At 33.4% G+C, this 26,239-nt stretch overlaps 1 protein-coding gene and 1 long non-coding RNA gene across 2 annotated transcripts; one reads left to right on the forward strand and one right to left on the reverse strand.

The window, feature by feature from the left end:
• Nucleotides 1-1,398: 1,398 nt before the first annotated feature.
• LOC8276927 (transcription elongation factor B polypeptide 3) lies at nt 1,399-13,677 on the forward strand. Its single transcript, XM_002525848.4, has 8 exons — nt 1,399-1,594; nt 1,992-2,225; nt 2,321-2,458; nt 2,682-2,760; nt 3,833-3,901; nt 4,091-4,166; nt 13,154-13,210; nt 13,300-13,677. The coding sequence occupies exons 2-8, from the start codon at nt 2,031-2,033 to the stop codon at nt 13,424-13,426; spliced, it is 741 nt and encodes a 246-aa protein (XP_002525894.2). The 5' UTR covers nt 1,399-1,594; nt 1,992-2,030; the 3' UTR covers nt 13,427-13,677.
• Nucleotides 13,678-15,641: 1,964 nt separating this feature from the next.
• Nucleotides 15,642-19,436, reverse strand: LOC125370223. The gene is made up of 2 exons (XR_007216189.1): nt 19,138-19,436; nt 15,642-16,277 (listed from the first exon to the last, which is right to left on the reverse strand). It is a non-coding gene; the product is annotated as an uncharacterized LOC125370223 (long non-coding RNA).
• Between the last annotated feature and the right edge of the window lie 6,803 nt (nt 19,437-26,239).

Raw genomic sequence — 26,239 nt, forward strand, 5'->3', positions numbered from 1 at the left:
GTATCTATAAGCTTGATTTTATAATCGAAATAATAATAACGGTCGTGCAGCGTATAGCGTATAAATTAAAGGAGAACTACTCTTTAAAAATAATAAAAAAAAAAATATTATTCTAAAAGCATACAAATATTTAAAGGTTTATACATCTTATAGGAAAAATTTCTTTCTGTCACATGTGGCCTTTTCATTTATGCGTTATAATTAATTAATTATTTAATCAATTCATTAAAAAGTCCTCAAATAAGGTAAAATTAAATTGGTCGTCTGAATTTTAATCAAATGGAATTACTAAATAAAAATTTTAGTTGTTGCTTGAACTTTTAATACAATATGAAACTCACCCAACATAAAATTTTAGGCAAAATTATAGCTAGATGGATATTTATTTTTTTAACTTAATTATAATTATGAAAGAATTAAAAATTATTTTACTTTAATATATTAAAATTATTCAACATTGATATATATAAATACCTTTTCACTTTATGAAAAAAAATTTGAAAAATTATTAAGTATATATTCGGATTAGTTTACTAAAAAAGTAAAAAAATATCACCTTTAGTAAATGTGACGAACTAATTTTAATATTATCTGGTAATCTATTTTACAATAGTTAATAAAAGATATTTTATACTTAATTTATATAAAAAATTTATTTAATATTTCATAAATTTAAAGTTTTTTTGCAATAATCAAATATAATGTTTAATTATAAAATTAACTTACACATACTTAATCCAGACTTAGCTGAGTTAGTAAGAGCTCTTGTCTTTAGAGGTAGAGATATTGAATTCAAAATTTCTCAATGGAATCTCAATAGAGTGAAAAATTAAAAAAAGTTATAGGATCCTAACATATTTTAATTATATCTCTTGTTAAAAAAAATTACATATACTTATTAAATAATTATATAGAATATCCTGATATAAAAATATATATTGATACATAAATATGAAATTTTTTTAAATTAAAATTTATTAAAATTTTCAAATAAGATCAATTAACTGAATTAAAAAATAAAAATATTCACTTAAATAATTTTAATATACTATATCAGATAAATATTTGACGTGATATAATAAAAGGTTTAATTTTATATAAAAGTAATATTATTATCAAAAGATTTTATTTTTAAATCGCCTTATCATATTTGCAAATTAAGGATTCAAAGTGTAAAGTGGATATTAAATTTGTTAATTTTGGAACAAAGTATCTAAAGAAAAAGAGTATTAAATCGAGCAAATAATTTTTTCTCTTGTACTTCGCATGGTAAAAATAAATTCTGCAGTCTATACATGCAAGTTAAATTAACAATAATAACGAAAATACAGATTCACCCGCCAATTAAAGCTCGCGTTTTTACTCTTAAGCCCCCAACTGCTCACTTTAGCAAAGGCTACCACCAAACATCTTACATGTATATATATCCTCGTCATCTCCTAGCTTTTGATCCTTCACCTGCAAAGAAACGGCGCATATTAGCAAATTGAGCGTAGGTTAGCCAAAAAAGAGAAACCAAAAGCAAAGAGAGTTTCCGATTAGTCATCGTGGGAATCTAGTCAACGCCGTCCTCTTCTCCATTTCCGATCATTCCGTAATCTCTGATCCGTTATTTTATTTTATATTTATTTATTTAGCTTTGCTGATACATGCAATTGAAAATATAATTATCTGATTTTGATTTTAGTTTTTATGCATATAAATGACTACTGCGATGTGAGTTTGATTGGGACTTGGGAACAATTTGGGAATTTCAGTAATGTTAATAGTAATTAAACAAATTTATGACTCGACATAATTGAAGATCCTATCTTCTTTTCTTTTTCTTTTTTCTTTTTGTATATGTGTGTGTATAGATTTAATTTGTATCACATATATGTGTATAAATGACCTAGAATTTATGTGTCATTGGTTTAATTGGATTAGATATAGTTGATTTTGTTTATTTTGTTATGTATGTTACTGACTGAACTGTAAATTGTTTTTGATAGCTTTACCAAAGGGCATATTTGGAAGTGAGGTGAAGTAATATGCTTAAGAGAAAGAGGAATGGTACTTCTTTGATAGAGAGGAAAGCACCTTCTTTGGTTGATCTTTGTGTTAGTGTAGCAATAAGTCATGTAAGATATTTAGGAGATGTTGGAGAAACCGATTTACATCTTCTTGATCAAATTTTACCGCATTGTACAATGGATCAGTTGATGCACGTAGAGAAGAGTACACAAGTAAGATGGGCCTATTACATCATTTTTGTACAAGGCTTTCACATTTGGTTCGTAGAATTTATTGAGCTTTTCTTAGTTTTGGTTATTTGATATAGGGGCGAGATCTTAGTCCTATAACTGATAAATTATGGAAGACATTCTATGAGAAGCAGTTTGGTGAAAGAGAAGCTAATGTTGCAATTGAGAGGATGAGACGGTATAAAGTTTCCTTCAGATGGAAAAAACTATATCAGGTATACTCTTTTATACTTGAGTTACAATTTTTTTTTTAAAATTCCTCAATATTAATCTGTACATGCATAGATGCGTACAAGTGTGTTAGTTTTACATTTCCTATTATGCAGATTATTTCGTGTTCTCGACAAAAAAAAATTTCCTTTCTTTTTTTCTTCCAACTTGTGTAAGAATCAGCGTCCTTGGCAAACAATTGTTCTAACTGGGGTTAAATTCTTATAGGCAAAATTGAATGAAATTGCTAAGAAAGAGGATGAAGCAGTTGCTCGACTTCGACAATCATACAAGAAAGAGGATGATAGTATGCTCTTTGTCATCTGATTCATATGTAGTATAACTGTGGATTCTTCTTTTACTTTCATATTATGTTTCTTTGCACGTATTTATGTGTATAATGTGTACTTCTGAAATTTACTTCATCTTCTTTCCTGATACTGTATGATGTGTGATTTGAGGCTCTTAGTTCTCTGAAGCAGTTCTTTTTTTGGAGTAACAATCAAAAACTGGGCCGCAGGACAGAGCGGTGTTAGATCCATGTTAATCTCAACTTCTGTTTGTCCTTTCAATTTTGGTTTTTGGAAATCTGAAATCTGACTGTAACTGAAGATGCTTTGCAGTCCTAGTGTAATTTAGATTTCTATCAAATTCTTTAACTGAAGGCTAGCATGCAGTCGATGTGCTTTAGCTCTTTCGCATTGCTGTTGGTTCAAATGCTTGTGAACTTTGTACTATTGAGCTAGTTTAGTGATTCCCAGTTGATTTAGTTATGTTTTCTCTTAGCTAAAGAACCTGTTTCATCCTTATTCTTGGGAATGTCGTAAGGAAATTTTGCGAATTCCATTTGTGCTTTAGTGAAGATGTGGTGAAAGCAGGGAATTGCCCCTACCAGTTGCTTTGATTGTAAACCAAACAACTTTGTTGAAAGACTTCCTGTCTATTCTATTCCTAATTTTACATTCCATGAGTGAGTAGAGATTGCTAGATCTGTGACATGGGAGTTTTATTCATGTATTGGTGGCTATTGAAAAGTAATATGGAGTTTCTTATATTGTCAAATTTGAGTGAGAAGCTCGGATCAGATGATTATCATCATCTAATGAAGATTTTTATTTGGTACATTTTTATATAGTGATTTTATGCCTTGAAATTAGGGAATTTCACTGTCTGTAGTGCTTAGTATTTTAATCTTCTAATACTAGTGCGGGAAAGGAACATGGTTTTTTGTAAATGTAATGCATGTTTAGATTCCATATTTGATTAACATGGTACAAGGTCAGGCAAGTTCTATTCTCTGAATTTTATTTTATAATGGTTTTTTGTAGTATTAACTCTTTATGTATTCTTAAAATTTTAACCAAGGGAAATTTCTGCAGAAAAACAAAGCAGGCAAATTCGTCTTTGTACGAAGGTTCCACCTTCAAGTAAAAGGAGCTCTTTTGGAAGTAAGATTTCCTATTTATCTCATGACTGGTTTTCTTGTCTTGTACTGTCCTCCATTTGTTTTTTACTGAGACATTTATTTGTATTAAGACCAGGGAACTTGCTGCATTTTCCAGAAGCTGTGAAACTGTAGTGTATGTATTGACAACTTGTATGTTCTTGTTGTATTTCTTTGATTATTTTCTTTGTAGGTAGTGGCCCTGGATACAATCTGTCTAACGTGAAAAGCAACATAATGAAGAAATCAAAAATAGATTTTCTTAAGAGGCATGTCATCTTAATTAAATTTCCATTATGATGCCTGTGAAATTCTTTTGCTTCAATTTTTTATGACGATGTATAAGATGTCATTAATTCTGCGTCCTTAGCAGTAGATTAGCAGGTTACAATTCAAAATTATTAGGTTACTCTACTTTCATGAGTGACTAAGAAAATTTGCTAGCTGTAAAAAAAAAAAATATATAATTTGCTAGCTGTAATATCAAAATTGAGCTTCATCCTAGTGATGCAAAATAACAAGCATGAAACAAACGTAAGACAAAGAAAAAGCATGAAGATCTAAATTTTAACCCAACTTTTAATTTTTAAACGTCCATTATAAAATCTTCAAGAGTATTAGTCTACATGGTATTTGTAAATTAAAAACTAATCCTGCTCGTAATAAAAGTAGGAAACTGAAACTAGGAAATATTTGAAATTAATGCTAAACAAATAGGAAGCAGAGAACATTCTCAATATTCTATAAATATTGTGGATGGTACTAAAACCTAAACAGCCTAAATGGAAAGTTTACAAGAAAAATGTGACTTCCATAATGAAATACTAAATTAAAATAATCCCTGAATATAGTCTTCCTTGACTTCATCAAGTAGTGAACTTAAGTTTTTATCAAGTAAATATGTATTGCTGCAATCAATAACCATTATATATATATATATATATATATATATATATATTGTAGTAGGTTATTGTCAAAGAACTATTTAACCGATTAGGTTAAGATTTTAGGTGAGGCTCCAAAGAATAGTTTTATATTTTTAACACATCCTTGCACAATGCACGTGAATTTTCATTGGGCTTAAAGCATGTACAAGCAATTTGTGCTAAAATCTCTTTAGTTAATAAAATTAACTAAAGAGATTATATGAGTTGAAATTAGTTACACCCTTGTAAAAAAATTTCAACTCCTAATAAGGAATTACAATTTGTATATATAGTTCTTTATCCTGTTATCAGTTTAATGGTGTTTTAAATAAGCCCTTTATATCTTTTACGTTAATATTACTCTAGTATGTATATTCTTTTCCATTTAGTCTAATACTTGTGTATTTAACTATATGTTCGTTAAGAAAAGAAAAAGTCTTGGTGTTAATGGCATGGAAAAGAAAATGGACTCAACTCATACTACAGAAGGTGGTTGGTTCTCATATACTTGAAAACACACATCATAATAAACTTGACTTATTCACTTCCAACCTACAATGCCAGATGGACGTTTATGCAAATCTTTAGCATGTTTCTACTCTTTATTTCCAAAAAAATGATAGAATATTAACTATGCTTATTATTGTATTTTGGTACTAATATTTTTCAACTCTCTAATTTACTTGTTATGTTTTAATAATTTTAATAAATTATATATGATTTATCTTTCTCTTTTTTGATAATAAACTCATTTTAATGCATCCAACTATAGTCCAAAATTATTAAATCTCAAGCTATTTTGAAAAATATTTTAAAAACTTAACGTAAATTGTAGGTTTTATTCTCACTGTAGAACTTACATGGGCATTCTTCTTATTCTTTTTATTGCTTACTTTATACTATTTTGTCTTCTTACTAATATAATTCCCGTTCCTTCCCTTGTATCCAAACAAAATCAAAACTTTCTCCCCTCCCTTCCCTTATAACTAATTTTTATTTACCAAACAACTCTCACCTTCCCCTCCCTTTAAATAATTTCCCTTTCCCTGCATATCATATTGCCATGCATAGTGCAAAGGTAATCAAGAAATTCCTTTGATTGAAGGGTGCCATGGAATTCTGGTAATTATGTCTGCCTCCCTATTTTCCAACACCTCTTGTCTTCTTCAACTAGAGCTCTTTGTCGCCTACGTGGGACCTGTAGTATCTCTTCATAATACTCATCATCACCTTGCTCAAATCTCCATTTGATTCCTCCTAGTTATAATCCCTCCTTCAATCAAGCCTGTTCCAGATTTCAAGAGTGCAGTCCTTCTCTACATTAATTGTTTCATAATCTATTCCATTTGTTGGTCCATAAACTCTCCAACCTATTGTTCAAATTGCATCGCATTATCACATTCATAGATTTCCTCTATAAGTAACTCATTGCGATGTTCTTGCCTTCTTTGAGCCATGGTTGTTAGGGTATGAACTTAGCTTTGATACCAACTGACATAAGCCTCTACAAGAAAGATAAGTGAAAAATCGAAATCTACCTTATACAAGTCTATTGATTTCCGCATAAATACTAGATAAGTAACCATTAAAATTATGTTGATTCTCTAGGTTAGAATACCGAAAGTTTGGAAGAAAAAAAAAACGATTGAGTTCTTAGGCCCTTAGGGTACTCATACAATATAAATAGAAGAACAAAAAGAAACTCTAATCCAGTCCAAACTAGAAGAGACTAGAAAAGTAACTAGAAATTCGAAATTCATCAAAAGTGGCAAATTTCCTTCTAAACACATGCAATTAAATATTTAATTAAAATACTGTGAACACGCCTTATTCTAACTTTACTACTAATAAGTTATCAACGAGATAAATCCTGCAAAAAGTAGCAAATTATAGAGGCAATGATAGAACGCTTCGAAGCCTTCTTTAGTTAAGGGGTTAAATGGATTTTTGGGATTATTGCCTAGTACCTAAAGTTCATCAAAGTTTATGGAAAATTGCAGTGTCGTTAGCCTCAATCATTCATTAATTTCTTTTCATTGAGCTGAAGGAGTTTTGGCATTTGAAAATTTGAAACTTGCTGCCAGTACAACACCAATTTTGGCTCTACCTGATTTTATTGACACTTCTGTAGTCAGTTTGATGCTCTTCTGATTCGAGTCTAGGCGTCATTCTTCAACCAGAAAATACGTCCCAATTGCTTTATTTAGTTACATTGGCTCTTTAGTATCAACAGATGCCTGCTTACGAGAAAGCAATTAACTGGTGTAGCTAAAGCAGTATGACATTAGTTCATATGGTTCACTGGTGTAATGGGTTCAGTGTGGTGAGGCAGTCTAGTCTTGGTGATTTTTGGATGGATAGTTACTTCTTAAGTGTTACAGCTATTGTATACGAAATAGGAGAATAATCATAGGGATTTGATTAGGCATTATTAGTGGATTTTTATTCCTAAATTAGAGAATGTAGCTTGTATATATCGATGTAAACCACCAATGAATTATACACAGAAAATTACTTCTCACTTTGACTTTTAGAGTCTTAATTGACATGGTATCAGAGCCTTAAGGCTTGTACCTCTAGAATTTTATGCAAATTACAAACAATAGGGTGTTAGGGTTTTTAGAGGTCCCTCTTTTGGACATTTGTTTCTCGCACCCCCAGACCTGGGGAGGCCCTGCGTGTGACCCACACGCAAGATCAGAAGGAAGCTGCTACAATGCCACGCGCCAACGCGTGAGGGCGCGTCTTTCTCTACCTGTTTAGGTCAGCATCTATTCAGCGTGGGATCTATTTTGGGATAGGTTGGATTCTCATAGTACTTTCACTGTGTTGAGGTTATTTTTAGTAAGTTTAGATTTTAATTGGCTGATTTCTTGAGAAATGGAGGAAAAGAAGTCCGGTGTGTATGATGTGATTCCTGTAATGTCAAAAATCATGGAACATAGACTTAATAGATCTAATTATTTAGATTGGAGTAAGATTGTTTGACTTTATTTGCAGAGTATTGCTATGGAAAATCATTTAAGTATGACCCACCTAGTGATGACTCAAAAGGCTCATGGCTAAGGCACGATGCCTGTTTGTTTTTACAAATACGTAACTCTATTGATAGTGAGGTGGTTTGTTTGATAAATCATTGTGAACTTGTAAAAGAATTGATGAAATATTTGGAGTTTATGTACTTTCACAAGGGAAATATCAAATGCACTTATGAGGTATGCCAAGTTTTTTATTTTGCATAAAAAAGTGACAAATCTCTTACTGACTACTTTATGGACTTTAAGAAGACTCATGAGGAACTTAATATGTTACTTCCATTTAGTACTGATGTGAAGGTTTAGTAAGCACAGAAAAAAAATAGCGATTATGAGTTTCTTGATTGGTCTATCTTCTGAGTTTGATACTGCTAAATCTCAAATTATTTCAAGTCCTGAGATATCCTCTTTGGAAGAAGCTTTTAGTAGACTCTACATAGAAAATTTAGCACCTGCTCAATCTAGTAGTGGTTTTGTTGATCGCACCTCTAAATCTGAGAGATAGTCCTATCAAAATGGCAATAAAGGGGGAGACTCTAGTTGCCATGATTGAAATCCTAGTACTCGAGGACAAGATTTGGGAGGTTTTGTCTGTTGTTACTGTCATAAGCCAGGACATATAAAGAAAGATTGTAAAAAGTTACAGTCAGTCAGCCCATGAGTATGCCAAGTTCTCACAGTATCAAGAATCTCTAAAGTCTTCATCTACTCCTACCACTGCAATCGTTGATTTAGGTAAAATGAACACGTCTTGTTTCCCTATCTTCCAAATGGATTGATTCTGGTGCTACATGTCAAGTAATTTTAGTCTATTCTCTTCCTTTAAATCACATGCCTTTAGCTTCCACAATTACTTTAGCAGATGGGTTTGCATCTCGTGTTCTTGGTTCTGGCACAATTATTCCAATACCCTCAATTCCTTTGCAATCCGTTCTAAGTTTACCTGATTTTTCTTTTAATTTAGTTTCTATCAGTAAATTTACTTGTTCTTTTGATTGTAGTATCTCATTTTCCCCTGATTTTTGTTCAGGATCTTACGACAAAAAAATATTATTGGTAAAGCACATGAGTTTCGAGGCCTCTACATTCTTAATACACGAGTACTAAAGTCTATTGCTTGTTCGGGAGTTGTGTCCCTATTTAAAGCACATTGACTGTTGGGTAATCCTTTATTACATATCTTAAAGACACTTTGTCCTCAGTTTTCTAGTCTGTCTTTATTTTAACCTAGGATATTTGGTTGTACTTGTTTTGTTTGGGATTTTCGATCTTAAGTTACTAAACTTGATCCTAAATCTCTAAAATGTACCTTTATTGGGTATTCTTTTGTGCTAAAAGGTTATAGATGTTACTATCCTAGTCTTAACAAGTATCTTGTGTCAGCTAATGTTACCTTTCTAGAGTAGATACCATTTGCTTCATCCTTCAAGTTCTTTCTGTTAAGGGAAGGATGTTGATTTACTAATCTATATGATTACAACCGCTAGTTCTGATCTTCCTTCCTTTGCTCCCATTAAGTCTCCTGTAACACATGTTATTTCTCGTAGCTAACAACCTCGTGATAGTGTTCCTGCTCTTGTTCTTAGTCCTCTTGCTCCATGGCCTGCGTCAATTCCTTTGTCATTAAATCCACTTCCTAGTTCTAGTGATGAACATCCTATTGCCCTTCGTAAACATAAACATCAATGCACTTGTTCAATCTCTTCTTTTATGTCATATAACCATTTGTCACCATCATCTTGTTCTTTTGTTACATCATTTGATTCAATTTGTATTCCTAAAATTATTCATGAAGCTCAATCTCATCTTGAATGGTGTAATGCTATGATTGAGGAGATGAATGTTTTAGATGATAACGGTACTGGGATCCTAGTAAACTTACCTGCAGGTAAAAAGGCTATTAGCTGTAAATGAGTATTTGCAGTTAAAGTTAATCCTAATGGGATTGTTGCTATACTGAAAGCTTGTCTTGTTGCTAAGGGATGTGCTCAGACGTATGGAGTTGATTATTTTAACACGTTTTCTTCTGTTGCTAAACTTACTTCTATCAGGTTATTTATTGGGGAATTTATAAACACCTCTTGAGGTTTGGCATAACCTGCACTTACATCCCTTATTTTTTAATAATATGCACTTTCATCCCTCATGTTAACTGCCATCTATTTAGGTGTTAGTATTATGTGAAATTACTGAAAAGGGCTATAAAGTTTGCTTAATTCCTTATTCTTATTACTTTTTTTAAATATGAAATTTTTTTTTTTTAGATGGAAGAAAATACAATGCTGCATTTCTTCTCTAACTTAAATGAAAATATTTTTATTTCATTTTAAAATAAATTCCAGTTTAATATACTCATATTAGGGTAAAAATCTCCTTCTAAGTTAATAAAATGTGACATCTAAGTACTTTGACCAACTTAAAATTTATTAAACTAACATACTACTAACGAAAGGACTATTAGGATGAACGACATACAAAAAGGAGGGATAAAAGTGCTTATTTTTAAAAAAACTAGAGGATGTAAGTGCAAATTATGTCGAACCTCAGGGGGCATTTGTAATTACCCCTTATTCATTTCTATGGCAGCCATTTATGACTGGCCTCTATATCAGTTGGACGTTAAGAATGCATTTCTTCAGGAGGAAAACATATGGAGCAACTACCTGGTTTTGTTGCTCATGGGGAGAATGGGAAAGTTTTTCATCTTCGAAAATCCTTGTATAGTCTGAAACAAAGTCCTTGGGCATGGTTTGAAAAGTTTAGTTAAGCTGTTGAGAAGTTTGACATGAAGAAAAGTAAGTAAGATCGTTCTATATTCTACAAGCATTTTGTAGTTGGTACCATCCTATTGGTTGTGTATGTTGATGGCATTTGTCATTACTGGGAATGATACGAGTGGTATTTCATCTCTCAAATCTTTTCTCCATGGTCAATTCCATACAAAGGATTTATAGGCGCTAAAGTACTTCTTGGGTGTTGAGGTAATGACGAGTAAGAAAGAGATCTTCTTATCTTACAGGAAGTATGTGCTTGACTTAATGATGGAGACATGGAAATTAGAGGCTAAACCATGTAGTACTCCAGTGGTTTCTAATTTGCAGTTGACAAAAGATGGTGAATTATTTGTAGATCCTGAGACATACAAAAGATTAGTTGGAAAATTGAATTATTTTACTGTGATTCATTTTGATATTGCCTATCAGTGTGATAAGCTAGTATATGTCTTCCCTAGCTGTTGATCATTGGAAAGCTGTAGAACAAATTTTGTCCTATATAAAAGGAGCACTCGGGCGAGGAATCCTGTATGGCAACCATGGTCATACTAGGCTTGAATATTTTTTAGATGCTGACTGAGCAGGATCCAAAGAAGATCAAAGATCGACTTTAAGCTATTGTGTTTTTGTTGGAAAAAAATTGGTTTCATGGAAAAACAAGAAGCAGAATATGGTTTGACATTCGAGTGCAGAATCAGAATATAGGGCTATGGTCAAGTCTGTGTGAAATAATGTGGATATATTAGCTTCTTATTGAAGTGGTCTTAAGATTTCAATATCGGATAAGCCATGGTGTGACAACCAAGTTGTCCTTCATATCGCTTCTAATCTAGCCTTTCGTGAACAAACTAAGCATTATTGAGATTGATTGTCATTTCACTCGTGAAAAGCTTTAGCAAGGTCTAATTTCTACAGGATATGTGAAAATATGAGAACAATTGGGAGATATTTTCACAAAAGCTCTGCATGGAGTTAGAGTTGAGGGGGAGTGTTACAACTATTAGAGAATGATTAACATCTATGCTCTAGTTTGAGGGGGAGTGTTACAACTATTGTATGCTAATTAGGCTCTTGTATACTAAATAGGAATATACTAAAAAGGAGAATTATCATAGGGATTTTATTAGGCATTATTAGTTGATTTTCATTCCTAAATTAGAGAATGTAGCTTGTATATGTAGATGTAAACCATTGATGAATAATACACTCAAAAAATTACTTCTCTTTGGATTTCAGAGTCTTAGTTTACTTTAAGAATCGTTTCGTGCTTTGCCTCTTGTTCTTCATTTCGTGTGTGCTCTCTACAATCAGGGACATGCTGGATATTGAACTTTAACACAAGTGGCAGTTGATTTTGTTGGAAAGGTGTGAAGTAGGTTGCCCATGACTCTGTTCCTTCTTGTCCGTTTGTCAACACGAAAAAACTAAACACCTCAATCATGCATGTGTTTTGCAAGCTTTTCCTGTAACTACATTAGTTTGGTTAGAGATTCGATGGCTTTCATCAAAGGGTTGCCACGATAATGGTTAGTGACTGTGGTCATTTTCAGCAGTTCATTGTGGATTGAAATAGAACTCAATTGTGTTTTAGTTGTTCCTACCGTCCTGAGGCGGATGGGAAAACTGAAGTTGTGAATCACACGTTGACTAGGAACTTGAGACATTTCACAAGTTACAGATCAGAAAAAGTGGCTTCAGTGATTGTCTTGGGCAGAAATTTGTTATAATACCAGCTGATGCATCTCATGGTCTAAGATTGGAGAAATCACGTAGTAGATTAGGTTCTGGCGCACTGTGAAGCTCTATCTCTAGCTGCCGCATCTTGGATGTCCAACATATGCAACTGTGCCATCCTTTTTACGCTTTCAACTTGAGCTCCTATCGTCAGCAATAGCAGTTAGAGGCTGAGAACGCTGTGGGTTCATCAGTTTTGAAAATTCAGTTAAATCCCCAGTCTAGCCATACTCGTGGCAACAAGAAAGGTACAAGTGATGAGGAAGTTGGAAAGTTGTCAGACTTGGTTTATCTTTTAGTAATTTATTTATTTATGTTTGTCTGTGAGCCCTATTGCTTATGATATTATTGTGTGAGGCAGCTTCTTTGTTTCTAGAAAGTTATTCTGACTGCATTTAAAAGGAAAAAGATGCGAGTTAGATGCATTTTCAGTTTTATTCTAAGTATCCAAAAGTTTCATACATTCTAGTCTTCTAAACCAATGGATTTCCTAGACTAGAGTTCTTATTGCTGATTAACAGTAGGTGAAAAAGGCAGAAAAAACAATAACTACAAACTTTCCAACTGATAGATCACAAATTCTAAATAAATTGACCCAGAACTCGATCCGAAACTCAGTACCATAATCAAAAGAGAGAAACTTTGAAGTATCTTATGCACGTTTTTGTTCGTATCTGGGTCTTGGCTATTTGCACCACATTTCACGTTTTTCAAGTAAGGTGTCTTAGTCCAGAAATAGTTCGTTTACTCTTTGACATTCACCTTTTTCTTTTCTGTTTTTGAGCAGTCGAGAAGTGAAGAATATTGCAGCCATGAAGAAAATATCTTTCCAAAGAAATAATAGGTAATGCTGTAAATATGCTCCTGTCATAAATGTGTCTATAAAGTGCACTCATAAGTACCCAATCCCAACATCTGCTTCTTGCCCTACAGTGCCACTTCGCTGATGAAGCCAGGTGGTTTGTCTGGAAATAATTCTGCATCATCCTCAGGTGGTTTTTCAAATATTCATTCTGCATCATCTTCTGCACATACAAAGCCCTTCGGAAGGAGATTGTAGGAGCATATGGTGCGAGGTTTTAACTGTTTATGGTCTGAGCAATACAGTATTTATTTGCTTCAGATTGGTATCCAGCTGCAATTGGAGTTTGAATAAACTGATCGAACATATGAAGGCTGTACCTCAGCGTTGTAAGCTTGTATCCTCTTCAGATTTGTATCTCTTAATTTCAATGTGCTTTTACACCCACCTTGTAACCTTCCATTTTGATGGAAAACTTTCTTAATTTGTAATATATTTTCTTCACTCTATGGTCTTTTTCACAGTCATTCGAATGGCTAAGCTGTTTGATTCTGATGCTCTTGTGTTTAGCAGCTCCAATATTTGTTTTAAAATGTCTTTCTAGTTTGATTTGAGGATCTGATCACTTACATTAGGGAGTAGATCTTGACCATTGTCAGCCACAAAGGGAGGCAGGGAACCTTGCGATCATGGTTTCCCCAAGATAATATCTTCTGCCAAAAAATGATTCTAGAGATTTGCGTTACGCTTATTTGGATAGTGCATTTGGTAGCTAAGAGAACTCTTTGTTATGAGATGTAACAAGTGATTGGAATTGATTCAAATGGTAGGCTTGTTTTATATATTCTGATCTGAGCAGGGCAAACTTCGCTAGACAGTTATCATGGTTAAAAGGTCCTTGTGTACTATGATAGTAATATATGTTCAGTAAATTACAAACTTAGCATTTGTTACGTTTCTTCCTTTTCGAACTAATCAAATTTAGGCTTAATGGTCATAAAAATACAAACTTCCACGACATCTTTGCTATTTTGGCTAAAGCTTTTAGTATCATTAATTTAGACATAAAATTTTCAATTCAGTTATTTTGGCAATTTCCAATGTTGGTTAAAATTGAAAGAGGTGGATAATGACTTGTTATCCACATATATAATTTTAAACATATTCAGTTTGATCCCATTTCATTGACCATCTAACTTATCCTAATCAAGCTAACTAAAAATCTTTCATTTTAATCCGCTTTACCTTATTAACTTAACTCATTTACCTTTTGTTGCCCAAAAATCCTAAGCCCTTTACATGGGTAAATAGCCTAGCTGGTACAAAAGTTTTGCACTTTGTATCCGGTTGGTATCCAAAACCTTAATTTTTTTTTTTATTTTTGGTACTCTATCTTTAATTTTAAAGCAAATATACGTTACCTCATGAGATTCCAACTAGAATTTGAACACGTGGTAGCCGGAATGAGTGTAGCTGTCACATAGATGCCACATAATATAAAAAAATTCCTAACTTCTTTTCTAGTTATCAGTGGCCCTATATATGGTGAAGTAAAATAGGAAGTAACCCTAATTTCACTATCTCAACCTTATTACTCTCCCCTCCCCTATCATATATCATGATTATCCCTCTCCCTCTTGTTGTAACCATCTCAACTTGCAGCTTACAACAAGCATCACCGTCGAGCACAGCAAGCAACGGAAGACTCTGAACTAGGAGAGTTTCTTGATAGTGGTGATGTGTTTCTAGGCATGCATATTAGAGAATAGGGATGTGGAAGTCGACCTCGACAAAGAATCTCAATAACCCCCTAGAATCCTAAGTGTAAATCTTTGGATGCCCTTACACAGATGTAAGTTGCATGTTTTAATTTTTCATTATAAAACTTTTACTAAATAAAAGTTTATTTGGTGTTAAAGGGTTCTAGCTGCAATCTTTTCTTATGGCACGATGAATGGGTGAATGAAAGGACTTTGTTGGTATTGACAGAGTTGAAGTAACTGATTGCTAGTCTAGAAAGGATTGAGGCTGAAACAGGTGGTTCTACAAGAGACCATGCAAGGGAACTGAGAGAGTTGAGAAAGAAAATGGAAACCATGAAAGTAGAGATGAAAAAATTAAATGAAGAAATTGATGTAACGAAGGGGACCGAGAATTTTTACAAGATTGGCTTTTATGTTGTGGTGGGGTTGTTGATCTGCAAGATATTTTATCGATGTCAGTTGTAGTAGTAGTAAGTTTTACATAGTTAGTACTAAAACTTATTGTTTTGTATCCTTATGGTACCAAAACTATATTAAATGCTATGTAATGACTTGATCAATATTTTTTACAGTGCTTGAGATCAACTTATGTAATTATTTTAAATAATGAATGAGTAATTTATGTTTATGCTTTAAATACTTTACTTGTATTCTCTTAAAGATAAACTACAAGCATGAAACAAATGAAAACATAAATAATGGACGCATGATTAGGAAGCAAATGAAAAAGTTATCACATATAAATAATGAAGTGTAGGACCACTTGTTTAGGGAATATATTCCAAACAACACAAAGAAATCATATCTATCTAAACAAAAATCTATAAAGGGTCACTTGTCATCTTGGTCCTCAAAACCAGCACCACAAAACAGTAAATCTCACAGGATTCAATAGCAAACTTGAGTAATGAGTATGTAAAACAAAATTTGGTCCCCACTTGGCTGTCCTAATGTTGACCCTACTTTTTTCCCAATTCTAGTGCTCTTTCTCCATTACCAAGAGGCAACCAAGCCTTCTTCTTTGTTGTAGATTCCTCAACCTTTTGCTTGCCTTTCTCAACATATACGCTCGTCTTTATAGTCTTCTTTCCCGTAGGTTTGTCATGTGGTGGCTTTGAAGGAGCTTTTATCTTAGTGCTCACGGATCCAGGGGGCTTGAAAGGCTTCTACACAGTCTTCACAATACTTTTACCCTTGCTTTGACTATATCTGTTCTTAGACACTCTAGTTCAAAAGCCCTAGTCCTGGTACTTCTCCGAGCAAATCATATATGCTCTTCATGTGTGGTGCAGTGGCATTTGATGAATTCTGGAATGCAAATTCAAGAGCCATTTCTACCTCCAAATCTGAAAGATTGAACATATGCTTTGGATTTTTGGAGCTTGCTTTGGTTGAGTAAGATTGGTAGACTATGTTATACATAATTACTGAACTCTTAGTAAATGTGCATGTATTTAAAAAAATCTAAGCACCATTTCAAAATGTTATTCTTTACCTGTGAACTTGGCATTATAGGGGATAGACCTTCAAAAGTACCTATTGGATCTATATTGCCATCATCTTCCATATTCTGCCTAATGTCATCATGTTGCTTAATATTATTGCCCAATATCCTCATCTTGATGAATGCCCTCAAAAGCATTACCCTCAGGAGTATTTCCTCAACAATATTGTTGTGATCAATTGGATTTGCACTAGTTTGTCCCTTTGATTTCTTCCTTTGCATTTATAACTCATCATAGCCATATCAACAATACATTTTTCTAAACTATTAGAAACTCATTATAGTCATATTACTTACTGGCAATTTTTTCTTCTATTATACACAACTAGCATGTTTGAAACTCCATGGTATTTTTTAATGTGGCCCTTTATCCCACAGATGGTGCAAATCATTATAGATCCCTTCTTGCTCCCTTTCCTATCTTCGATTAGTGATTCAATCTCCTCATCCTCTTTTCTCCTTTTTATAGGTTTAGGGCCTTTCTTAGGGTGTTGCACATGTATTGGGGGTAGGACTGGGGGGCAGTAGCTTAATAGTTGTAGTTGGATTAAGGAAAAGGCTATAATAGTCAAGGTGAGTACTAACCATAATAATCATCTAAGTAATTTTCAGGGATATTATTATTATACCACAACATATTAACTGCATAACAACATAGAATTTCAGTTAAATCTCACCTCCTACATGTACAAGTTCTTTCTTTCTTGTCTACTACATATTGATCCCCATGACGTACAACTTGAAATCTATCACCACTAGTTATGTCCTATACATCCAGTTGAATTTCTTAGACTTCTCTAATTTAGGAAGTATTTTTAGACGATAAAAAGTTGCTACTCTCCTCATTTCATCCCTTTTCCTGTGAATTCTTTTCAGAAGCTTTGTCCTAATAATTTCATTCACGGTGATTGTTCCCTTAGTCCTAGCTTTTACAATAAAGTTGTTAAAGCACTCATACAAACTGTTCAATAACATACCATACTTAGGATGAGTCCTAAAATAAGATCTAGACCAATAATGTGAGGGAATGATATTTATGTATTCATGTGCATACCTATTTTCAAATGGTAATTTGTCCATTATTTTTGTGCAAATCTGCACATAACTAGCCCTGACAGCCCCAAAAATAAGATATTTCAATCTTAAACTATTCCACCTCTTCCTAAAGTTTGTGTGAATGTGTCTAATACAGAATATGTGCTTAGAATTAGGAAACAACTCCTCAATTACATGAATCAACCCCTATTCATTAATAAAAAAGTATTAGTATTTGTTTTGATTACATTTATAGAATAGAAATCAAACAAAGTGATATAGAGATTACCTTGTGCCCATGACTCATGAAAGCCCATTAATAGTTGTTGTTTATCTTCGGGTCTTTTGTTAAGAGAGACAAGAGCTATTTGTAGCAAACTTTGTTCTACTTCTCTACAATAGCCCGAGCAATTGGGTATATGTAGTCATTAGTATCAATGTCAATTGTTATCAGTAGCTGTCCCCTAAATATCCATTTCAACCAAGTACCATCAACAGAGACTAATGGCCTACATGTTCTTTTAAAAGCAGTTGTCAAGAAAGCAAAGCATACATACATTCCTTTAAACACATAATCATTTAAGTCAAACACAATAGTAGATCCTGGATTGCTCCTTAATAACTCCAATTTAAAATCATAAAACCTAGATAACTGCTCTTTCTCATCACCATTAATAAACTTCAATGCAATATTTCTTGCTCCCTATGCTTTCAACCTTGAAACATCCACTTGCAAATCTTCTTTCACAACTTGTATACATAGTTTCATTAGAATCATAGTTAGTTGCCTCTACATTTATGTCCACATTGTTGCTGCCACCCCTATTTCTCTCTAACTCCTTGTCAATATGTTGCTCAAATATCTTATCTTCTTCATCCCCGTCATCTCTCAAGTCATAATCTGAATCTATAAAGTCATTATCTCTTTGCTCTCCATCACACTATTCCTCACTTTCTTCTACTTCTTCACTAATCTGACACATCACCCCCATCCACATCACTTTCATTATTCTACCAATCACCCCTAATCATATTACTTTTAATATTCAGACCATCACTCCCATCTCTCTATTCTACATTCTGCACTATGTCCACTTCCTGCATTTTAGCTTTATCCTTAGCATAAATATGCATCACCATTGACTCATCAACAAACAAATTCATTTCCACTACATCATTATCATTATTCAAATTCCTAAACCTATCAAAATGATCCTTCTTTGGATGCTTTTAGAAAAATTTTAGCATCTCAAGGTACAAGCCCAATTCCCTAGCCATGTTGTGTAACTCCAAATTGCTAATCTTATATGATATGCAAAAGTCTAGCCATCCTATATTAGATATTATCACTTTCCCCCTAGTGTCTAATCCAAACTCATACCATTGTATAGTAAAATATACAGAATTAACCACTAAAAAAAAAGACAAATATGAAACAAATGAATAAAATTTATACTAGCAAACCATATTTCTATAGTCAAACGAAACACAAACATCAAACTAATTTATGTATTCATGCATTGCTACTTAACATGCATATTTTTTAATGGGCCTAAAGCCCATATAATTTTGTACCTACATTTGCTTATAAATCGAATGAAAACCAATAAGTTCATTTTAATAATGAGAATAATAGAAGAATCACAAATTTCAAGGTTCAAACTTACATTACTCAAGTGCTTCCTCACTTTAAGTCCTTTGTCTCCAATCAAGCGTCATTGCCTAATTTCCAACCCTAAATGAGCTTTACACAATCAAGAGCATACCAATGAGATTGTTAAAGTCTTCTCTTCTGTATCTTCACGATTGTTGAGAAGGAAAGGATTTGAAGTTAGATTCCTCTATGCTATACGGAGATACAAAACTAGAGAGAATTGTAAAGATAGAGCAGTAAAGAGAGAGTAAAATATAACTTAGGATAAAATTAGGGTTTATTTGATTTGAAGTAATAAGAGTAATCTAGGGATTTTAAAATTGGGTCCACTAGTGACTAAGAAAGAAGTTAGGGATTTTTTAAATATTATGTAGCATCTATGTGGCAACTACACTCATTCTGGTTGCCACGTGTTCAAATTCTAGTCAGAATCCCATGAGGTACCGTATTTGCTTCAAAATTGAAGATCATGGGCCAAAAAGAAAAAAAAAATTAAGGTTTTAGTACCAATTAGATACAAAGTGTAAAATTTTTTGTGCCAATTAGGCTATTTATCCCTCTTTATGTCTTTTAAAGCAATTATAGCAATGGTCCCAATGAAGGACAAAACATCTTCATTATAGTAGTTGTCTCTAACGAAGCTTTAAGTTGCCGTGGATGGCTACGTATGGGTGAGTATTCTAATTATTGTTTTTATTTTCTTTATTTAAAGTGGCAATGTATTGTTGTTACTTTATTTAGGGTTAGATATTTTCAATTGAGTTTTTAAATTTAAAATTTGTTGTCATTTACTTGGAATTGCATCAAAATGAGGTAATTTTATTTATTTTAGGATTCTAAATTAGGAGTTTGTTTATTTGGCAGTCAAATGCAAGTGGCATAATGGCTTAATATGATAATACTATTACTAGAATATTCTAAATATGTTATGTTACTTTTGTAGCACTATTACATTAGTTTTATATGACTACAATAGCGCCATTACATTGCCTAAAGCAAAATATGGTTTGAAGTTTCTACACAATCATTGTTGCCTCCTCCATACAAAAAGATGCTAGAGATGTCAAAGATAAGTAGGAGGAAGGCAACTGATGAGGGAAATTAGGAAAATTAGGAAGACGACTTGAAACTTGAAGAAGAAAAGAAAGACAAAAATGTGAAAAGCGAGGAGGGTTGAGAGGCGAGAGACGAGAGAAATTAAGGTTCTTATTTTCTTGGGATAATTACACTATTTACCTCTTGTATTTTGACCTATTATATTATTAGGTTCTCTATGTTTAAAAAATATACTAAAATCCCTAAACTAAATATTCTTTTGTTATATTTTCATTTAATTAACTGTAAATTTTAAAATAAAAAGACAAAAGTACCTTTCTAAACTTAAAAAGATCCCTTTGTTGACCTACTTCTCTTTTTTTTTCTTTTGTAACTGTCAATAGAATTTCTATTCTATTGATTACATTTTCAATTGAAGAAAAAAACAAAGCCCTTTATTTTTTGATGAAATAATGGTGACTTTGACAACTTTGAGCTAAATAAAGATAAATTTTGAATTTCAAAATTGCCAAGACTCCAAGACATCAGTTTTTTAGGACTCATGGTGATTGATATGGAGAACTTCAATCTAGAAATTGATTCTCCTCCAATCCCATTTTCCCTTGGCAGATGAAGTTTGCAATAATTCGATAGCGTTGAGCCCTTGCAGCATAGTGGCTTTCTCAATCCTCCAATCCCATTTTCTCTTGGCACATGAAGTTTGCAATGATTTGATAGCAAGTTGAGCCCATGTAGTATATTGGCTTTCTCAATTCTCCAATCCCTTTCTCCCATGCAAAATCATGAAAATTTGTAGTAGTTCTTGGAATGACATCACCAAAGATCTCCATTAATATTCTTCATGCTTTCATCTTAGTCAGAAAACAAAAAGAAATAGAGAAGTAGACAAACTGGAAAACTCAATGCACATTTCTCATTAATTATGTAGATATATATACAAGTTTTAGAAGGCAACATGCCAACTAAAAAATAGGCAACCACTAACTAAAAATAGGAAACTAGTGAGAAATAATAACAAACTTATACAGAACTTGAGAAAGTAGTTCTATAAGAAGAAGGAGTTGTTACGATACTGATATTGTTGATATCAAAGATATGGATAAATGAGCTGGAATATGATTATTTATTCAAGTTTCTCAACGTCCCCCTTGAAACTCGAGGGTACCATTGTAACACCGAGTTTGTCTCGAAGAAAAAGGAAGCGAGAGTGTGTTAAAGGTTTAGTAAGCAAATCAGCTACCTAATCATATGAAGGGATGAATCGAACTTCAAGTTCTCGATTGAGCACCTTGTTTCGTATGAAAAGGACATCAACTTTTATGTGTTTCGTCCTTGCATGAAACACCAAATTGGAACCAAGTGCATTGGCACTCATATTATCACATCAAGCAACTGGAATATTGGAACAAGGAACTCCAATTTCTTTGAACAGTGACTAAATCCAAGTAATCTCAGCAGGTACATGCGTAAGAACCCGATATTCTGCCTTGGTACTTGAACGGGCAACTATACTTTGCTTTTTGGAAGACCATGAAACTAATGTATCTCCCAAATACACAAAATAACCACCAACAAAGCGACAATAATCAAAATAGGAGGCCCAATCGGCATCCAAAAAATAGTCACATTAATCCTTTCATTACACTGAATATGCAATCCAAGAAAAAGTGTATCCTATAAATAGTGGAACACACTTACCTGAACGCACGCTTCAAAGTTCACCAATGCACATCAGTAGGGGCTAATAAGAATTGACTCAATTTGTTAACTATAAAGGCAATATCAGGCCTTGTATGATTACATATTGGAGAGCCCTAACAATACTTCGATATATGGTAGGATTGGACATAAGATTACCATCATTAACATTAATACTCTTGCCTGTACTTATAGGAGCTGGACATGATTTGCACTTCAACTTCTCAAACTTAAATAGAATGTCAAGTATATATTAAGTTTGAGTAAGAAATAAACTAGAGCAATCTCGATGTACCTGAATACCAAGAAAGTGATGAAGATCTCCAAGATCTTTAAGAGTAAAAGTATAGTTTAGTTGTCGAGTGAGATTTTGTAGCATATTTATATCACTTCCTGTGATGATAATATCATTAACATAGACGAGGAAAAAAATCACTTGAGTTTTAGTTTGGTAGAAAAAGAGAGATGAATCACATTAAGACTAAATAAAATTCCAGCCTTGTAGTGTCTTTCTCAGCTGATCATACCAAGTGCGAGGCGCTTGTTTTAATCCATAAAATGCCTTTTCAAGTTTACACATAGGGTCAGGTTTAGCAAGATCAACAAAACCTTTTGGCTAAGTCATATATACAGTTTCGTGAAGCTCTCCATTTAAAAAGGCGTTGATGTTAAGTTGCTTTATGCTCAAATTCTTTGAAACGATAATGGTAAGAATAATCCAAATTGTAGATGCATTAGTTACCATACTAAAATTTTTAGAATAATCTATTCTAGGAGTTTGAAGATACCCCCTTGCCACAAGAAGAGCTTTATACCTATGTATGGAGCCATTAGCGTTGTGTTTGAGACGGAAAACCCATTTATTGTTTACTATATTCATGTTTGGAGAAAAAGGAACTAGTTTCCATATATGATTCTTGGCAAGTGCTGTCATTTCTTCATTCATGGTCTTTCTCCAATTCTCGTCTTTAAGAGCTTGTTTAACTATGGCAGGCTCACAATAAAAAGAATTTGCAATACAAGTCTTAGGACTAAAAATTCCAGCTTTACCTCGAGTGATCATGCTATGAGTTTCAGCATATTGTTTTTCTTTTCTTCTAAGTGCAGGGGCTGACATTTGAGAACTCATTCGCTTTTTAACTTGATTGAGATTTGTAGCATGCTATAATAGAGGCAGTAGCAGAGGTTGTTCACTTTGAATTTTGTTGAAAGATAAAAGACATTAGGAAATTCTAGAGAGTCAGGTTTAGTATCAAACCCTAAACAAATAAAATTTGCAAATACATGTAAAATACAAGTAATTGGATTATTGATTCAGGAGCGACCGATCATATGACATGGGATCCAACAAAGTTGCAAAATTTTATTTCAATTAAGGACTCCCAACATATGATGGTTGCCAATGGAAATAAAGTCAAAATCTATGGTTTTGGCATTACTCAATTTTTTAACAGAAATATAAAAAATATTTTATTCTTACTTGACTTTAAGTTAAATTTATTCTCTGCTAGTAAAATAACTCGTGATTTAAACTGCAATGTCATATTCTCACCAACTAAAGTGCTACTTCAGGACCGAATTATAGGGAAGACAATTGGTGAGGGAAAATTAGAAAATGGGTTGTATTACCTAAAGGATACTACTAGTCAATGTTTTGTGTTGACGAGCCTGGTCGATCAAGACATGTTGATGCATTGGCGGTTTAGTCATCCATCCGATCAAGTTTTAAATAAACTATTTTATTACAACTTAAATTTTAGTCATTGCGATGTTTGAAAATTATCTAAACAAACTAGATTGCCATTTTCTCTATCTTCCAGTGTTTCTGAAAAAATCCTTGAATTAATACACTCTGATGTTTGGGGACCTGCTCCCGTTGAGTCTTATAATCATTTTAGATATTTTATTACATTCATTGATGATTACTCCCGCACTACCTGGGTATATTTGTTAAAAAGAAAAAACGAGGTATTTACCTGCTTTTAAGAATTCTTTAATTTTGTAAAAAATTAGTATGATGCGAAAATTAAAATCTTTCGATCTGACAATGGCATTGAATAAATAAACAAAATTTTTTAACAAAAAAAGAATTTTGCACCAAACTACATGCATTAATATACCTGAAACAAAATGGAGTCTCAGAAAGGAAAAACAGACACCTTCTTGAAGTCACCAGAACTCTCCATTTTCAAAATAATGTCCCAAATACCTATTAGTCGGATGTCGTCTTAACAACCACTTATCTCATTAATAGGTTATCAAGTGTCAAACTAAAGAATATGAGCCCATTAGAGCTTCTCAAAGAAGAAAAATAGAATTAGGAAACATTCGAGTATTTGGTTGCACTTGCTTTGTTCACATTAAAAGAAATAACAAATTTGATAAAAGTTCAGTTAAAATCATATTTTTAGGGTATTCTTCGGAGAAAAAAGGGTATAAATGTTACGACCCCACAACTCACAAAACCTATATCTCTAGGGATGTATCATTTGTAGAGCATGAACCCTACTATAAGATACGTGAACACCCCTCTCAGATAAATACACATGGGCCACCAGCTTTGTTATTTCCGCATAACTTTGCTTTTTCTGAAGGAAGCAGTCAAGAATAGGTTGCACGTTCCGAGGGGGAGCAAAATACAGACTCAAGGCCAATTTCTTCAAGGGGAAAAGATGAAGCAAGCAATGAAGAAGAAATTTCCTTGAGCGAGTCAAGAGAAGAACCAACTTAAGAAAAAATTGCCTTGAAAAGATCTACTCGACAGACTCGGCCTCCCGTCAGGTTAAGGGACTATGTGTCTCATAAGATATCATATCCAATTCAACATTTCGTTACTTATGGTATGATATCAAGTCAAAATAGGGCCTACCTAGGCAATATCACAACACACACTGAACCTACATCCTTCTGTGAGGCTAACACTAATGTGCGTAAAATACGCACATCTAAATGTGGTTTTTAAGGCTGATTTTATGTACATTTGGATGTGAATTGGTCCCAACACTCACCTATGCATATATTTATGTGCATTAGGTCTAAAAGAAGTCAAAGAGTGATAAAGGGAAGAATTGGAGAAGAATTGGACGTCAAAGTTGTCGAAACAAGTCAAGTTCGCGCATGAGGAAGCTGAACACGGCCGTGTTGGTTTTAATACTGGTCGTGTTCCCAACACATTCTGAAGAGCAAGCCGTGTTCCCAACACGGGCACCAAAACGGGTCGTGCTGGGTGCATTCGATAATAGGAAAAAGAAGCGTTAAGGAGCACGACCACAGAAAATTAACGTGATTAGCTAAACTTGTTAACCCATTGGGATTCTTTATATAGGGCTTTTTGTACTTAACTTTTGAATTGAATGTATTGATTTTCAATATTGGTTTGCAATGGAAGTGCTTATTGATTTGTTCTTCATATATAGTTGAATGATTATTGGAATTTGAATGTTCTTGGGAAAGACGTTTAGGTTTGGATTATCCTTTGCAACCTAGAATTGAATTCGCATAGAGATAGGGTGTTCGTTCTACCGGATTGAGAATTAACAACTCTTAATAGTGTTAAATAGTACATAATGCTAATTTGGATAATTAGAGTTAGGAAGAGATTTCAACCTAATTAATCTAAGTTAAGATGTCAGTGTCCTTGAGAAAGGCGTTAATTGTGTAGAGATTTTTCCACGGAAATTGAATTCAAGCAATCAATTCCATCTTTAGTTTCCATTCCCTAGAGACAATAATTCTCAAGGGGTTATTCCTTAACTTGAATTAATCCTTCCCTAGTAGCCGTAGTTAGATAACAATTAGAGTAGCTTTAGTTCATTTCGTATTTAACATTCAACGCCATTTTTAAGATTAGATTACAGAGAAAATTGAGTAGGTTTAGGTTCACACGTCCTTTAGGGAATATGACACTCGGTACTCGCCATTAGCTATACTCCACTGATAGGTACACTGCCTTAGGTCGTAGTCTTGCTTTAGGATTTACTACTATCAAGTTTTTGGCACCGTTGCCGGGGAATGGTTTGCTGTGAACTAAATTGAAATTTTGATATTTGTTAGTCTAGTCATTTCTCTTTTTATTTATATTTTGTTTTCTATGTATAGTTTTTGTTCTTATTTTGTTTGCTGGTGTTGTTGTTCTTTGTTATGCTCAGGTAGTTTATGACTAGGAGCTCTAATCATGATCTTACAGAGCCTTTACCTAAATTCGAGCGCTCTCTTAGATTGCTAAGGAGGAGTTTGCAGACAGTAGAGGAGGAGATTGGAGCAAAGATTCCTATTCTTAGAACTAGTGAGATGGAGAACCACAATGCAAATGGAGGTGATAGTGATAGGACCACGTACGAGTTTGCTAGGCCCTCTCTAGC

The sequence above is a fragment of the Ricinus communis genome, chromosome 5 (assembly GCF_019578655.1).
Source record: "Ricinus communis isolate WT05 ecotype wild-type chromosome 5, ASM1957865v1, whole genome shotgun sequence".
Classification (NCBI taxonomy): Eukaryota; Viridiplantae; Streptophyta; class Magnoliopsida; order Malpighiales; family Euphorbiaceae; genus Ricinus; species Ricinus communis.

Bases quoted from the DNA above. Each gene is read 5' to 3' on its own strand.
- LOC8276927 (XM_002525848.4), top strand. From the start codon at position 2,031: ATGCTTAAGAGAAAGAGGAATGGTACTTCTTTGATAGAGAGGAAAGCA. The intron at 2,761-3,832 runs GTATGCTCTTTG...AAATTTCTGCAG, and splicing joins ATACAAGAAAGAGGATGATA to AAAAACAAAGCAGGCAAATT. The intron at 13,211-13,299 runs GTAATGCTGTAA...CTTGCCCTACAG, and splicing joins TCTTTCCAAAGAAATAATAG to TGCCACTTCGCTGATGAAGC.